This window comes from Varroa destructor, unplaced genomic scaffold, assembly GCF_002443255.2.
Source record: "Varroa destructor unplaced genomic scaffold, Vdes_3.0 BEIS01000007.1, whole genome shotgun sequence".
Classification (NCBI taxonomy): Eukaryota; Metazoa; Arthropoda; class Arachnida; order Mesostigmata; family Varroidae; genus Varroa; species Varroa destructor.
In genome coordinates, this window is record NW_019211460.1 from 18,735,893 (window position 1) to 18,754,564 (window position 18,672).

At 39.7% G+C, this 18,672-nt stretch overlaps 1 protein-coding gene across 1 annotated transcript in view; it reads left to right on the forward strand.

The window, feature by feature from the left end:
* Positions 1-2,560: 2,560 nt before the first annotated feature.
* LOC111254806 (uncharacterized) overlaps positions 2,561-18,672 on the forward strand; it is an 89,208-nt gene continuing 73,096 nt past the window's right edge. The window contains exons 1-2 of the mRNA XM_022816042.2: positions 2,561-2,670; positions 2,762-3,635. Of these exons, the coding sequence (XP_022671777.2) occupies positions 3,622-3,635 (14 nt within the window). The 5' untranslated portion in view covers positions 2,561-2,670; positions 2,762-3,621. The remainder of the gene's footprint in view (positions 2,671-2,761; positions 3,636-18,672) is intronic.

The following is an 18,672-nucleotide window of genomic DNA, read 5'->3' on the forward strand; positions in this document are numbered from 1 at the left end:
TTTTTCTTTTTTTTAACTATATTTGTGCAAATAAACTATTTCTCTTTTATAAAAAGCCATTTTTAGATAAAGGTTGACTCTGTTTCTAGGACATCACCAAAGCTTATTATTTTTATTTATAAACTTTCTTGAATAATGAATACTTTAATATATTACATTGAATAGAGACACCACTACTTAATATGCTTGGCTTACACATTTATTCTATTTTTGAGACGTCACAGAAATTTAAGATTTTTTATCCTTCGTTTTGTTTCTTTGAAAGTTTATTAGTTTTCTCAAAAATCGAATTAGGGAAAAATTAGCTCTGCATTTGCCGCTTCAAATCGACATATATTATAAGTCGACTGAAACAACTGCTTGAAACTCATTTTTATTCTATCGTTACACAGGCAGACCGATACGACCAACAAAGCTTTCGCAATTTTTACTTAAAAAATATCAATTTTAGAAATAATAATAATATGTATAGAAGTTTATTCAGCTCGTCGAAATCTAGGGATGTGAATATGTATTGTCTCTTTCAACTCAGTAGTGTACCAGCGAAAAAGCCACTCCATTCGGTTTTTGGCCTTTTCCACGTTGAAGCATCAATTTTAGCTATAGAAAATGGTATCTAATTCTTGCTCAGCTCGTCAAATGGTGTAAAGGACTGAACTCGACAAAGTAGTATATTGCGTAAAAAAATGTTTTCGATATTTCCCTCAGAAAACCTTTTAGAAAATACTTGTAAAAAAAATTGGTTAACAAAAATGCTCGCCATATCAGCTGCTACAACTTTCTAGATGACACTCACTAAAAGTTCGCTTAGAAAAGCACTTGGAGAATAGCTCGGAACGCATTTTTGCCCCATTGGCTTTCGAGCACTTTCACGCTGACATGTTTAAGGTGTGGGATTATGCATTGCATTTTTATTTAGCCTGTCGAAATCTATCTATCGATCGATCTCACGAAAAAAAAAACCCTTCACGTAGAATGCTGTGGTTAAGTTTTTGCTTTTTAAAGTATGTTTTACTAGGATCTGGTATTGGGACATGTGTAGTATTTCACTGAGGGCTTTCGACTGGCGTTAGGAATGACCCATTCTACATTGACCTCCATGTAAACATTCGGCTACGATTTTGCAAATGAAAGCTTTTTGTTATAAAAGCCCCACCACAATAGAACCCATCTGTCATAGACATAGCAGATTTGAAAAAAAAAACCGCTTAAAAAAGCAAAATCGCAAAAAACAGTCAATTTTCCCAAATTAAAATTAGAACGGAGAACCAAATTCCTCCAAGAAAAAGGTATTCATCCAATTGGCTCCAGTCTACGCACAGCCCTATATGAAGCAAAATTCTAGCGCTTTGCCAAAAACCAACTTTGTCCAAGCGCTCTAAGGGTCGATTTTTACCTTCGATGAGCAAAGAAACAAACAAAGCGACAGACAGACAGTAGTATATAAAGATACAGATTATAAGCCGCCAGAATTTAGCATGCCTATCACAATTCACAGGACGTTACATTTACCTTTTTAAACGTATAATGTATATTTTTTTACTTTTTGATTTTAACAAAAGAGCCAATAAGGTTCTCTATTTCCGTACCTATGCGCCTTGCACAAAGGTAATGTCGTACAATATTTTGCTTTGCAGGACCTCTCCATTTATGTTAAATCTATCATGCACATAGCAGAAAAATATTACAGTTTATCAGGCAAGGACAATTTGTAAATGACCATACTAAAAAGCTTTGTCCGGCGCGTAAATACAAGCAGGAAAGCAAATACCAAATGATAATAGGTCTACAGAAAGGTTCCTCGGAAAACATGTCCGAACTTCTATTTGGCGGTTACATTAGCACAGAACTTAGAGCTTACATCGCTATCACGCGCAAGGGCGAGGCCTACATAGAATGTTTACGTTCGCATTAATATAGTTTATATTCTACCAAGATAAAGGAAGAAAAACCCTTCGCGATAAACATATCTGAAGAGGACTTGATATCCAAAACCACATCCGGTAGGACTTACGATTTAAGTTGACTCGCCCCATTCGTAAGGCGTCGTGACCTAAAATATCAAACATAGACATGAGAACTTCTGGTTCCACCGTTCAAAACTCATCATTCAGAGATTTTGCTGACTACATGTATTCTAATATACATAGAGGTCTTAACCATTTGCCATATAATAAAAGCTGACCATTCGTAAACTCTGGCCAAACGTTCGTGATAAGATTGAGAGTTACAAAGCTAACTAGCTGCCGTAATATGCGCCTTGTCAGACAAAGTGCTAATGATATTATTTACAGCCAAGGCCCTTGCTTTGTATTTCTCTTCTTCTTTTCGACATTCGGTCGGTGGTGCGTCAGGGGAACTCGTGTTAGTTGCTTCAAAATTCAGATTTGAGTACCTTCCATCTTTTTCTTTCTTTTCGCTTGAGATCTTCCATCTATTACGCTTGCATAACGGAAGCGAAATTCAAGTTTGCGCTAACCGTTAACGCGTCAATCTCACTTAATCTGTCAGGTCTCTGCAGGGAGGGAAATTCAAATAGCAAGAACTTTCAAGTAAGCGCTAGCGGCAAATTGACCTCGTATTGCGATTGCGGTATGTTGCAGGCTCTAGGGGTCCTAAAGGATTGACAGGTCCGCGGGGGAAGTCATGAGAAGACGGAATGGGCGGAAGGTGAGCACTGGACCTAATCAGCGATAAATGTATACGGTCATCGCGACAACTGCTAATGTTTGGATTTGCTGTGTTAAAATTTTGACTCTAGGAAATAGTGGTGTTTTAGCTTGGATTACTGCTTGGTATACGAGGCGTGGCACAGCTTTGACGCTATTCTCGTGCGTGGACTGATCCGGAGTTCCTCCAGACAGCTAACTTTTCATGGTAGCAGTTTACTGGTAGCCAAAACCCCCCCTCTCTCAAGAGGCTGGCCGCTTTTGGCGTCTGCTTCTTGGTTCCCGTGAGGTTCACGACAAGTCAGTCGGCGCGACATCGATCGGGCGGGCAGGGGTGCTGTCTGTATGGCAGGCTGGCGCCAGAAACAAAGCTCTCGGTCCCCTGGGCCATCCTGCGTTTTGCTTTATGTTACTGTGGTGCTACTCGATGAAGTTGCATTCGTTAGAGAGAAAGAGAAAAAAGAGAGGGACAACTCAACCAACAGCGTAAGGAGGATTTCACTGTAGTACCAGCGGATTGCAGGAGCCAGCTTGCCGTGGGCCGAACTTGTTCTCAGCCAATTGTATCCCTCATCAACTCTGTCCCAATGTGTGCGGCATCGGAAATCGAACGGCGGGATTTCGCGAAACATCTGACCCAACATGGTGATGCGCTACTAGAGTGGCTAGCAGCTAGACATTTCAAGGAAGCAACAACTGTATCACGACGGAGTCAACCGCTACCATTCGAGATGTAATCGCCGGACGAGCACGCGGCTGTCCTCAAAGCCCGCTATTCCTTAGAAGTTGTGCCAAAGCTATGAGCGACCAGTGGGAAACACAAATGTGGTTTGTTGTGTAGAGAAGAAAAGATTACAGCGCCATTGCAACTAATCGTATTAGGAAGGGAAAGAGTAATCATTACCGTAATATCATCCAAGTGGCCTGTGATAGCAATTTTAGATGCGCAAAGATGTCCATTTGCAGGTGAGTTCAACGTTTGTGGCCTGTGAAGCACAGATAGGCGAAACTTATAATAGAAGCTTGCCCGAACCCTGGTTACGTAGACTATACCTAAGAAGCAAACAGTAACTAGTATAATATAGCTATGGTGAAAACTTGTGGCATATGAAGGGTCCGTGAATGGATAGGGATATAGACTGGATCGTCAACAAAATATTGCAACAATATATACCTAACCTAACCAATACAAAAATGGTATATCGATTGGTTCGATCAACTGGTTGGAACTGCTAAGGGGCATTTTACTGTAGCTTTTGTAAGCAAAGAATATATTTGATAGGGGAAAATAAAGTTTTAATACAGAAGCTATTGGACTTTGTTTCTGTTCGAAACTGAATCATGTGATTTCTTTATGTTATCACTGTTTTCTATAGCTTAACAAGAAAAATATGGCAAATATCTAACATCTATACTTGAAAGACGTTGGGTAATTCTCATAATAAACTACAGGACAACGGCTAAGGCATCTGCAGTAAAACAAAATATTTCATCATTCGTAAATGAAGAAGGTTATTTATTGAGGGATGAGGTAAGTTCCTGGAGGAACAATGCGACTTGTGGTCGCGTGATTATAAATCGGGTATCATAGAAAGTGAAGGGCAAGTCGTACATATTTCGAAAGCCTTCCACGCAAGAAGTCGGCCCTCATACCTGTTAATTATATGAATATATAAAAATAACAAATGATTGAATAACTAACGAAGCTAGAACATACGGCTATACTTTATCGGATTCGCTTGCCCGATTGTACGGTCAGATGGTAAAGTAATATCGGCTGGTTTCGTCGGATCTAGAACAAGTCTTTTTCCTTGTGCAATTTACATTTCAGGCCCCTGGTACACCCGGTTCGGAATTCAAAGAGACAATAATTGCACCTAGTAAATTTGGTTCGGATATCAATTACGCTGTTCCCGTAGTGGTATGTTATAGGTCCTACGTTCTCATTTTATTTGAACTCAAAACAGCTTTTGCTCTAACTGAACTTAGTGGACCTCTGATTCAGATTTTATAATCTCTAAGAATAAGAATTTCGATTTTGTCAGCATTTGACTGTAATTTGCCACAAATAAACTGCGATGATAAATTCGATGGCAATGTAAATGTGTCTCAATAGCGTTGACTTTACGCTTGTATACGATTCCCATTAGTCGTTGTACCCATTTTGGCCATAAGGCAATTTTACAGTAGTTCATCATATATTGATTTCGAATCGATTCCCTTGACCAGACCACCCTTCTAACCGGCCCCACTTGAACCTTTTGTGCGACTCTTTTGTGGGGCCACTGAAATGGACGCCCTATTAAAGCAATCCAGTTCCAGACCCTCAAACCATGTATAAAGCTTTCAGAGAGTTTTTTCAGTTAAATACAAGGTAAAGCTACATCTCCTAGTTCCTAATAAAGTTCAGTGCAATTATTACCGATGGCTAGAAGCTATGTATATCTACTGAATCGATTTAACTTTGTTTAAGTTAACTAGTCGGAAAACACGTAACGACAGTCATAAACGGCTTGTACCTGATAAAAGCAATTAAACGCACCGACAAAATAATATTGACTTAGCCAAAACTACTGTTAGAGCTCACACATACATGTGTATAATTTTTTTAGGTAGATAGCGTTTCTCTTTTAGATAATTCAATTGTACTGAACCTGACTCATGTTCACTATTAGGAATACGTTTTTGCCCTAGGTGCGATACTAAAACAACCTTTCTACGGTAGCTTGCGAGAAGCCTTAAAGAAGCAAGGCTGGCATAAAAGTGCTGATGTGTGCTTTTTCTTCCTCTCTAGAAAAAGGTTACCCATGTATATTCCAGCAATAGAGGATTAACATGTTGTAGGCATGTATACTTACTCAAGCGACCTGATTCATCTAGATACTGGTATTTGGCTGGTTTTGTCTGATATGTATCTTAAAAGCTATTTAACTGCGTCTGTTTGATACCCGTTAAACTTACGCGCTCCAGTCCAACGCGGAGACTTGCCTATGCTCCTGTAAGACTGACATTAACGCTTGAAAATCGAAATTGAACAACTTAGCCCTTAAACGACAATGAGCAGGCCAATGCACTCATCGACGATTTTCGAACAGCTGCTACACTTTGTTGTCGTATGAACAATGGATGCATCGTTTGACCTTTAGCCATTTTGCTAATTAAACGGACAACTCGTAGGAGAATTGAGCTAAGGTAGCATGAACTAATGTACTGAGGTTACCTGGGTAGAGCGAATTCTCAAACGGGTGACACCAATTGATGGTAGTAATTCATATTTTAACAAAGTATCAATTGTGCTTATCGAAAATCACAAAAGAGATCTCAGAATGCTTTTACTGTATTTGTTTAATATGTAGGCTTTGTAAAGAGGTTTGAAGAGTTTGAATTTGGCTATGAGGTTTGTGACCCGCGCTGAAATGCAGTGCTCCATCGTAGTGCCTTACATATGCAATTATTCCACTAAATATTTATTAATGTTCAAAGAGAATTCACCAGGTACGGACAGGCATGCTCCTACCGTACCCACCGCGGCATAAATCGGTAACTGTTTGATGTAGCACGTCGGAAGTTATCTTAACAGGTATTCTACGTACGCATCTTTACGTCCTTCAATTGATCTATCGAACCGCGTGAGCGGTATTTGCTAGAACTGCAGTGGGGTCAGCTGAGATATACTTTTAACCTCTCGTACTTTTGTGTCGTTGGATGAGCTGGAAGCATCGGACTCTGGTCTACCTTTGGCAGAGGCTTAGCCGTCCAAGTTGGTTCGTCTTACTGCCGCGCGTAATCTTGAATATTAAATATATACACTGTTCCGATCGCTGTTACATCTACATTCTTTCAAGATTTTAGCAAACGATATTTGCTCGAAAGCAAAAAGCATTTATATCATTCCCTTATAAGCTGCCCATCCTATTCTGATAGTTGCCTTCTGTGGCCAGAGCCGTTAGCTGAAACCAGTTGAAGAAATGTGTGCCCCTGATATGGCCATACAATAGGCCATATAGTCCTAACGTTTTTGCAAATCTAAGGAAGAGTAAAAAAAGAACTCTCGAGGAACCTAGCCCACTCATTTCAAAAACCACCATTATTGCTCACTTCAAGATGTCCTACAGACGGTCCATCGATCGGAACCATTTATTGATCCGTCCGCGTTCCCTCTCGAAGCCCTAAGAGCACGTCTCTAATCCGTTTGACGCGACTTATTTTTTAACTTTGCCTCAACGGGCCACCCCCGGGTCTTACTCATCGTTCAACGAATCTCACGCATATAATCTTCCGTACTATCTGAGTTAAAAAAAAAATAAATAAAAAACGTCCAAGTCTGTCGAAGCGTAGATGTCAAATATGGGCGAAAATCTTTAAGGGCACGCTTAAAGGCTGCAGGAATATTATATATATTCATGTCTCTTACAATAGTAACATAACGGTACAGGACTCAACAACGAGTTTAAGTAAGCTAAAACCACCACAATAGAAACTGTTTATTTATGCCGGCTGAATGTACACAGCGTGTTTCGCAAATTTCAATTAGTGGCCTAAATAGGTATGCCTCCATACACTCAAATTAGTAGAATCAAATGATCACGACCGTATGTGTTTTCTAGCCATGAAACCCATGCCGCACTAAATACGTCCCAGGGACCACCTCACAAAAATAGTTTCTCATAGGAAATACATGGCGGGCAACTCCTAACTAAACTTCCGTCTGAAGGTGCGCTAGTGTCCTATAATCGTGTCATTTCCTAACAGCCTGCATACATGTTTTTCGGATCGTATTTTTTTTCTCTGGGCGTTAACAAACGTAACTTGTGCGCCTTTACTCAAACTTACTTACCTGATGTTGTCTATTGGTCCTCGACTGTACGTCAATTGTCAAACACAAAACCGTCATTGGGTGTTTCTTCACGGCTCAGATACCTCATGTGTGTTTTGGAGAACTTAGAAAACAGCTATGTACTCAGTATGATTTTCGCTTGATTTCTAATCCGTGGCTTCCTGTAACGCTCTTTTTGATAGCGGAATAAATAACAATGTCTAATACTGTGTTATGTCTCTATAGGTTTCCCTAAAAATACAACGAGCGCATTTACTTTTTCTAGATGTGAGTTGTCTAGTGGTTGGAGGTCATGGCTAAACTTAATTTCACACGCCTCTTACCTCTCAGACCTAGAACATATCATGCGCCGGAAATAACGAGCTCTTATCTGAATCAGTTGCAGTCTATCCATTGCATGCTAACAAAATGGCCAAGAGGTTATTGCCGAAAGAATTGCCATCGGTCTGGTCGCCTTCAAAATGCGAGAACCGAAAGCGCAGTACTCGTAGACATTATCTATTCAAGTCATTAGATCGGAGACGCGACATGGGTCGAGCGGGAGAATGAGGAAGTAGTTGTTACGAAAATGCGTATCAGTTTTAACTCGAAAAAACGGGAAATTGCCTGTTCAGTTTATCAGTATCGAGATGTGGGTAATAGGACGTCGCGATAAACGAAACCCAACTCGTTACATCGCTCCGCTAGTTTAATGGACTGGACTGGACTGCTCGAAGGCTTTTAGTCTGGTGGGGGTGGGGGGCGGAAGGGGCAATTTCCTATCACCAAGAAACGTTTAAATTCGGAAACAAATTTGTTTCATGTATTCAAAACATAATGAATTCCCCTTTAACTAAATTGTATTTCCACTTAATTTTCTTAAACTCGCGATGATATCAACAGGAAATTGAGCTGTAAGGGTTTCTGATGATAATAGTAAAACGACCCAGTTAATGTTTTAGGTGATTTTTTAGAAAAAAAAAAAGGTTAACGTTTTAGTGACGCCATCCGCTAAAGGTTGCTTTTTCTGTTTCTCTTGAGATAGCAATGTGTTGTGTTTAAGAAAGCTCTGATCTTTTTCGTATTCGAGCTCTAACCTGATTAACAAAGAGAGTTTTGCTTCTGGATAAATTCAACAAGACATCAAACAAGTCTTCAAGGTAAAACTTCTTTTTATTATAAAAAAAAGAAAAAGAAATTTCATCTGACGCCATTTTTCCACTATTTCCTCATTAGGTGTAATCGAGTCCATCACAGAGTCTTCGACTTTTCTGTTTAACTGAAGAAAAGTAACACGCGAACTGGGAATGTAATTCGAACATTACTGCCGACTCCATATCTGACGAACTAATCGTCCTAAATACTATTTAAAATATTGTACTGGTAAAAACTTCGAAGGGTGGACTATTCGTTGGTCACCTATGGTGCAGCCCGCTAATCTTAAGCGAACATTATCTTAGTTAGATTTTTGGAGCTAGTCCTTTTCTTCACCTAACGATAGCCAGAACAGATAAAAACATACGCTATCCAACTACCTCTTTGCATATACTTGCTGCTGTTATTGACAAGCTTACGAATGCGCATGTAAATAACGTCATCGTTCCGAAGACGTTTCCGATCGCCGCAGGTAGTCTCTTCCAAAGCGATGATACATATACCTTCATTTAGTCGTTCTTTGCACGTGTTCCTAAACGTCGCAAAATGTCGAAGAAAAAGTTATAGAAATTCTACTTGTTTTTCATCAGTTGGATAACTACAATAGTTTACGGAGCCGATTACAGAATTGGGTACGGCTTGAACCCGATTCGCCGTACGAGCAGGCTATAATTAATACTGCTAGTTCGTAACTGGATATAATAATACTGAAGTTTTTACGACTTGAAACGAAGGCCTTATAGTTTCATGCTTTGAAATTTTTCACCGCTAACCCTATTATTAATTATTTTGTAGATTTTACTTTTTGACAGCAGAAGGTTAGCTAGATTATCAAAATCGATACAAACTTCCTTTCGAACTGTCAATAACTCTTACACGCGGAGTCGACCTGCAATGATTGATACAAATTGCCCTATCCGCACTCTAAATCGTCGGCCAATGTCAAAAACAAATGTTTGTGTTTCGTACTTAGCCTCAGTTTTCTTCTTTCGAAGCTTTGAGATCTATCTACCAGAGTAGGTGCACCTTTTACGGAGCATACTTTTACTTTTATAAATAAACTAACTTTAAACTAACATTAAGGGAGTTGTCTCTGTTTTGGGCCTGAGTGCACTGGCAGTGTCATGTGTGCAGCATTTCCTTGGCTGTGCCGAACGAAGCTGCAGTAGTAAAGTAGGAGCGTATCCTACAGATTGCTCTTTTACCTCGAAGCGATGGACTTCAGGAAGAGCGGAAAAATGTCCGGCTTTGTTACCCTATGGTCCTACAGGAGAAGCTGCTGGCTGATGTTGGCATCAGGCGACATCCTCACAGGAGCGGCAAATGTTGAAGCTTCCATAAACCATTCATCGTTTGCCTGAATAGTATCTTGATTTGTCGACGCTGGAACTTGTGTTAAGGTATTTTTGTCCCTTTTTGGTGATCGACTGATTCGCCAAGCTCTCGATCGCACAGGTGCTAAAACTGAAATCAAGCGTCTTGCCTATACACAAAAGTCGTACGCTTATGTGAATGTGATTTTATAATTGTGTCACAAAGCATGCAAAGGATACAGCTGCTTTTCAACTAAGAGATCGCGAGGATTATGGGACGTACGACATGCCACTTTTTTCACAGTCTAAGTAACGCGACGATATTAACATAACTGGGCTTCATTTGAGGCCCTCATATAACGGCTTTACAACCATCACCGAGGTATTTGCGGCACGTAATGGCGAATCGTGGGTTAAAGCGATACGCGTCCAAGTTAAGTTTGGCCTATTTTACATGCAATAAGATAATTGATATGATTTAGACTTCCTGAAAAAGGTTGGTTTTAGTTTTTTTGGGCAAAATTAAGGCTCAACAAAACGCCGTCTATATGTAGACACCCATAGCATTTAGATAGCTAGAAGGAAATGCACTACGGAGCCTAAAGCCGTCCTTGCAGGATACTGCTGCTGGGCAACTGCGCGCGGTACGATTATAATACGTAAATGAGCTATCCTTATTAGCACCGATGATACCTTGCCGTTTAGGTCTGGCAACAAAGGGATGACAAATAAAAAAAATAACGATGTTTACATGTAAATGCAAGCAAAGCTTCGTAGACAGATCGGCGATACGAATATACTAAAGGAGCTACGTACTCATCCGAATTCATACAGTCATGGCAAGTTGCTGCGTGTCAAGTTGATTCATTTAAGACAAGTTACTATCGTTTCTTAATGAAGCCTCGAGTCTCTGGTCTTCCACATAACTACGCGTTTATTTTACCCAAAGATGGATTTACGGTTTACAACAAGGGAATTTGCCAAACCATTTTTTCAACGTTTGACAGCTTCGGCTGAAGGGTGAAAGAAAAGAAAGAAAGAAAGAACAAAGAAGATTTATTATTTTTGCATAGAACATTAGAAAGGTGCGACATGAAAAATACCAAAGTTTTCCTGTGCAGTTAGTGATGGTCATCACGTCAACACTTCGACATCTAGCCTATGTCATGTCAAGGAATCTTCATGGGCGGGACGAAGTGCATAGGCCAGATAAGCAGATCATTGCAGGAATATTAGGGCGTCGACAAGGTAAATGGCTGACATCGAAGTTTACCTGCGAGAAGAAGCGCGCAACACGAACATGTCCGCTGCGCGTCACCTCTAGCGTTAATCGATACATTTCAAATAGCTGGTGGCCCTTCCTGGCGTGAAACGTGCGTCCAGTCTCGGTTGGGCACGTAAATTATTGTTATTATAAGTGGGAAATACGTTACCACCACTTTATCATCCGGCCAGCTGTGATTAATATTCACGGCGCTTCGAATTTTACGTTCGGAACCGCCGTTGGCTAACGAAAATCAGAGGTATTGATATTTGTGTTAGATTTACCTATGCATGTACATCAATGAAATTTTAAAATCACCTACAATCTCTGACAGTACTGAAGTTCAGATAATGTGAATGTTTATGTAATAAACATCTAAACATATCGGGCACATCGTACTACTGGCTAGTCGCCATATGCAGTGGACTTTTTCCTAACAATGAATTCCCTTATATGAGACATCGATCATGACGAGCACCGATCGAAGTTGAACCACATGTCTTGAATACGAATATCGTTGTATGTAACTTTGCTGTCCCCGTGTTCTCTAAATGATGGACTTTCTGTCGCTAATTGTATAATCGTCCATTGAAACCTTTTTTTTTCTTTTTTGTAAGCTTTTTTGCGGGACCTACTAGTGTAGGCTATTGCCAGACTCACATATCATAAACTGAATATAACATACAGAAAACGCCTCTATGCTTCGGCGCATTAACAGTTGCTGAAACGAATGGCAGGAAATCCCGCATATTGAGCGGTACAGTTCCGAGGAGTCTCCTTGCTTAATTGGACCGTAGACTTATACCAGAGGTATTGACAAGAAAAATCACCAGAAAAAATTGTATAAACACAACTCCCTTACAAATACAAGGTAAAGTATTTGAGGACCTGTCAATATGTGTTGGCCTGTCTGCCTATTAAAATATACGCTTGTTATTTCGAATTTTGGACGGAGGTTATCAATTTCATGCAACTAAATGTGACAATACGGAAAAATAGGCGGATTACTAAGGAACTTCAAGAATGGGCGAAAAGTTGCTTAATAGGTAATCGTACCCCAATATTCTACTAAGAAATAGGATGGTCTTGACCAATGGATCTAGAAAGATCTAGAAAGATAACATTGTACTTGCCGTAAAAAAGAGGTCAAAACATGTGATACTGACGGTATGTAATGAAGCTTTATACTATAATGCTTGCGTCATTCCCAGTATTACAGTTTTTCCTAAATGTTTGCTACGATGTTTCAAACCACGTTAACCAATACATTTGCCTGCGGAAAATAACTGCAATGCAAAGTTGTATAAAAGCACCATAAAGATTCGCCCGGAGCCCATACCCACTCATTTATTGATGGCCGATGCGAATATTTTACCGATGATGTGTTTTGACATAAACACCGATGAGTATACACGAACAGGTTTTGAATTGGTCAAAAAAATAAGTAGTTTAGAAGAGAGTGAGTTATTATCGACCGTTTTTGTCAGTCGATAAGTGTCATATATTAAAATTAAAGATTGTTAGAAGAGGAATTGAAAAGAAAAGACCTCGGTTTACGTTTGCTGTGTTAATCTCTTTTGCTGAAGGCTGCAAGCGGATTAATGGCTGATTTCGATCACCATTACACTAACTTTTTTAAGTGTCGCAAGGTAATTGCGTTATCTAATTTCTTTCTTGCAGTCTAACCCCGGTGTCGTAAAGCTCAACCTCTATTCCTTCTCGGCTAAATTCCCGCTGCCGAAATCGCTGAATTGTGAGCAATCAATTTGCTAGGCTACCTGTCTCCACTGTCCTAAGAAAATCGACAAATAAATATCGAAGAAAAACGGATCTTATAAGCTATTACCATTTATTATACTAGCGCAGGAAAGGTTAAAGCCTTTCCTAAAGGTAGCGCCACCGGATTTCCACATGGGCCATAGTAGAAAAGAAACGACGTGGAGTAAATTTAGTACATTCTCCTTTCCTTACTGTCAATGGATGAAGTTGTCACTTCATAGCCAGCCGAACTTTAGATATACAATAAACCAAATATATTTTGTGATTTTTCTAGATGCGCGAACGTTTACGGTGACTTTTTCCTTTCTTTAAGCTTACGTGAGTACCGTAAGTAGCAAACAGAATTTAGACGCCTCTATACAAGGAGCTGCTTAAATCAGCAGCGTTAAGGGACTCTCATACGATTCTTTTTTATTCTAGAGACACGAATGAGTGCTAAACGTGATTAATCTTCAAATAATCAGAACTATTGAACCCTCTAGCGCACGTCTATGCCACACTTATCAAAATCTACAAGTGGGTCATCGACGCAACAAACGAACAGAGAACTTTGAAATATTAACTTCTCGCGTCATTTTGCCTTGTTTTCGCCACTGCACTGCAATAACTTATTTGCTTTCACGAATACCATCCCTTTCGTTATGCCTATACAAGTTAGTTTGCAGACTGTGTGTAAATTCTATCGGGCAATTATATCCTGGGGGACTAGAGTACGTGGCATCAAAATAGACTTCACCTATGACTACTTAATACGACTTTTCCTCATGTCATAAAGCGTTACATATTATCGACGGTGAACAGGATTTCGAGGCCATATATTTGCACGGATGAGCCTTCATCAGCCAAGCCGGTTTTAGCAGTGGCACCTGACAACTCAAGGTGTCATGATGCAAAAAAATTGGCTTCCTAAGGAGCTTCAGCTGTCCATAGCCACATAATTCTGTCGCTCAAAATAAGCCCTTACATTGTACTCTCGGGTACAGGTTTTTTTTTCTGTACGGTAGTAAAGAATTACTAGTTGAAGACTATGTAGAAAATAAGCAAATACAGCATGTCCAAGACTTAGTTATTTTATAAAAAAATAATTTCCTTTTTTGTCCGGTTGTTACACGTAATCTAATGTGTTTTTGCCAGATGGCGCGAGTACCAAAATAAATTTAACCGTGTACCTTTGACCGGACCTTTGAAATATTCTTCCCACAAACAATGACCGCTCTATATAATGGGAGTGTTGGTGCTGTTTCCGATACCGACGGACTCGAGTTTAAAACAAAAAACGCTTGCCGTTTCTTTCTAAAGAAAGCTACGGATTCTGAGCATTAATCACTATAGCGGATATAGTATTCCGTATCCTGCTAAATAACGATAATATTATTGTTGCTATTTTCCTCCTCTTTTTTAGTATTTTTATTCTAGATATAAAAATGTTGTTCCAGCTGGGTTAGGAAGAGGCTCTGCACGGATGACTCGCAGCTATAGGCGACGCTCATTACTTCAGCGAGCGGTGGATGCCGAGTCACCAGTGATATGACTATTTCTCCCCGAACGTATACAGTAATACGAATTGACAAGCATTAAGTAAATGCGTTTTAATTGAGACGACCATTCCTGCCGTGAGCTGCGCCAAAGACTACATCAAAGCTTGACTTCGGTCCCCGTAATAATTAACCATTGACCTCGTTTTATATGCTTTACCTCTACAAAGGCCTCGTTGTTCTCGAATGTTTTCTATTGCCCTGGGATTTGTATATGGGGAAACATATAAACGCTATTGAACAAGTGCAATTTTTTTCTAAAGTCGCTTTTAGACGTGGCGTACGTATAGGTAATCCATTTCCCTAGCCTCTATCTGAATTGCATCCTGAGACAGGCCTTAATAGGCCGTTTGATGGGCTACATCGATCCGGTAATATAAACGATCTGGTAATATAAAAAAACGAATCTTGAGTGTTGGATGTGACCCGAACCGTGAGCTAAATCATATGTCTATACGGAGGGTTGCCTGTGAACGTTCTCTTGCGAAAACTTAAATTATGTGATTGATCGAAAGTTGTACGTGAACAATTTGCGTATTTTACATTTATTAATAGTATGGCTTCTTCGGTATAAAAACGCTGGCTGAATAAAAATACTGATGATCGCGGTGGTGAGGACTGTAGTAATAACGATGTTTCCATGTTAAGCACCTCAAGCCTTGTGAAGTGTCTCTAATCAGGCTTGAGACGCTGTGGCATCGCTATGGGGACAAGAAGCTAAAAGTGATTTAAGCACGGTCACTCCTGTACCTAGTGCAACCGAATTGCTAGTGCAGCCTGCCTAGGGTGTCTATCACACCTTCTAATAAATAATGACGAACAATTTATAAGCTCGATTGTATTAGGTTTTAAATTTAGGCTTTCTCTATTAGTTATAGGGTGTTCTGTGGTTCTTTCGCTAATAGATTTTCAATAAACGATAGATTTCGAAAATAATACAATGTGTTGATTCAATGATTGGTAGTTGCATGTTTATGCTGGTTACCGTCTAAAACGGTATGTTATAGGGTATTTTCTTAAAACCCTATCGTGTAACCTTTAGGTAGTAGATCTTGCCTGAAATTATCGTAAGATCTGAAAAAATAGAATACGACGTTGAGTAATGTATCATGATCTTGCCCAGCTTGCGAACATATCGTACGTAGAACAGTTCCAGATTGCTAGCGAGTTTGTATTTTGGCTGTTTAACACACATCTATTTGACCTGCTCAGGGCACGCTTTTGAGCGTAATAACAATGGCGTTAGGTCAACAAGCAACTTGGTTGCCCAGCGAGCCACTCGCTTGTCCTGTCGATACAGCACGCGTAATAGGTACACCGCGTATAAGCTATTATGAATTATTCAACCAGGCCAAATTTTTTTATCCTTATCATAAAGTCTTGGCTTGTAATACACAACCTGAACCGTATTAATTAGATAGAGGCTAGATGTTGAAGTACTTCATGGGGATATCAGCTTGCTATACCAGACAGAGCTCGCCATCCGCCCGTCCTGTGTATTAAGAGTGACAAAATCCTCGGTACTTTATATAATCAAGAATATTTTTGTCGAATTCCGCCTGTACTGCCAGCCGGTGCGGTAAAGCATCCACTTCTCTAGCAAGCGATAAATCATCCATTCAGACCGCAATAAGCGATGAGCACACCTGATGAAAAACAATACAAAGTAAATACTACAGATGAACATTTTTACTGGAATAAAAAACGGAAAAGTTAGTTATCATTATTGTAGAACTGTGAAAATGCAAATGCATAGTGTAAAACTAAGGGAAACAGCTGCGCGTCCAGGTTGGCGAAAATAGACGGATAATACCTAGGATTTACACAAGCGCGCACCTGCAAGCGGCTTAAGTACTGATTCGATTGCCCACCGGCGTTTAAGAGGATAATCAGAATTAATTAAGCTTTATATCGTTACTGTAATAGAAGAACCGAGATTTAGGCAGGAGAGATCTAGCGCTATGTCTAGAAAAAGTAGTGGACGTTTTTGTGCATCACTGTGTGCGACCGATGAGTCAGAGTCACAAAGCCTTCATGTCACGACAATCAACGTATTCTAAAAGAGTCATAGAACTGTTCCGCAATATTGATTGTTTCTTCATTATTTATAATTTTTTGTTAGATATTTGTACATCGTAATCATAAATCCATCATCGAAATTTATGTCAAAAAAAAATTACTGATTCCTTGAACTATTCCATTTTTGCAGGAATTGTCGCTCTAGTACACTGGCAATGTGAGTATGAGTACGGTGTAGGAAAATATCATAAAGCGCCCTATTTTTTACGCGAGCCTCAAAATATCACATTTCTCGAGAAGGTTTTCCACGTGCGAAATTATTAAAATAAGTGATATCATGAATTCTTCTACAATCTTGTAGCGTAAAGTGCCATTCACGATCGGACCACTTTTTCAAAAAAAATTTCTTGTGTATACCACGCCTTCAATATATATATTTGCTATGACCATTCGTTGCCGTTCAGAGTCCTTGCGGTTGTGAAGATGTAAAGAATGCAAGGGACAATAGGACATGCGTGCTGTTCTTTATGTCGGATAATATTGCAGGAGACATGTTCCAGCACAATGGGTCCAAACATCCAAACGAGCTCCGGAAACGCTTGATAATTGTCGCTAGCTTGACGGAACACGTTTTCTGATTTACTTCCTAAAACTATCCGCGAAATCATTCAGTTGTTGGACGAAATAGTAGTATGATGTTTAGTCTATTGGACGCGCACATTTCAAGCCTGCCGTCCCACGGCAAAATAAGGAACGGCCTTTGCTGGGTCTGACGTCAGTAGCTCGGAAATCCCAAATGAATAAGAGGTACTCCTTCGTATCGTTGATCGAAGGACCAATCAAATGGGTAGCCCTTTTAGCAGTTTCACTTTGAGTCAAAAAAGTGGGTTCTTTGTCCTGAAAAGGGCAACCAACCACACCCACCGCATCGGTAAAACCCGTCACGCAACCACAACACATCAAACTAAACCAATGATAATCTTATTTTACCTACGCTAAATTAACCGAATAGAATAGAACCACTACATACAAGTATAGGAGCATGTTTCTAAGTCCACATGAACGGCTGACCTGTTAACTTGCATATTTTGAAAAATATACTGTTATTGCACAGGACTACTATAAAGGTTACCTATGAAGTTCCTGTCAAATATTTGTTCAGCTACTGAAGAATAAACCAGTCGGTGTTCCAAAGTGGTTCTATGCTTCCACGAAATGACGTCTATTTTATTATTCGAGTACCATTTCAGCGTAGTATATAATCTAAAGAATAAAATATACATATGCATGCATATATATGTAATAAGATTACAAAGGTCTGTCCAGCGTTGAATCATTCTGCAAGGTTTCTTCTACTGGACATGCCCTTAGGTAAATATTTACGTAAACGGTATGATTTTCATAGAATTCCTATTTTCAGACGTTTCTATCAATAGGCTCAACAGCGATTTAGATTAGGTTGTTGGAATGTCAGTGCTACTTCTGCCTGTATGATTCAGATTCAACGGAAACAGATATTTTTGTTTTGTGCATACATGGGATGCCCTCATAAATCGACTTCTCTCAGAAAACTGCCCACATCTCGAACGGGCATTTTCTATTAGGCTCAAAACACACAACATTATTGCTTTATTCATCGAGTCAGCAGTTTCAAAACTCCCTTCCGTTCCCTTCTGTTCCCCAGTGGCTCGCAGGAGCCCCCATGATTATTCATCAGCCCGTGCATTCATAATTCATAAAAAATCGCGACTGAATTAAAAAACGTAAAGGTCCCTCTATTCCATAGACATTCGCATACAGAAACCCGTATCATCTCCATTAGTATCGCATTTAATTACATCACTTTCATTGAAAATGGTTAATATTGTTGTTATCTCTTGCCGCATATTCGTTCCTATCAATAAGACAAATGTGAGCCACTCACAATAAAACGTTGGCAATTCCTCCAACGATGTCTTCCTATTTGCCCTGTTTGGTAGGAGCATGGCAGTCGATTATGAACTTGTGAGTAACTTAGCTGCAGCGTAATGCGACCAAGACCAAAGACCCAACTGTTGCACCATTCGAACCCCGTTTGGAACTCGCTTTTTCTATCTGAGTGGAAAGTCTAAAGGGAAAATTA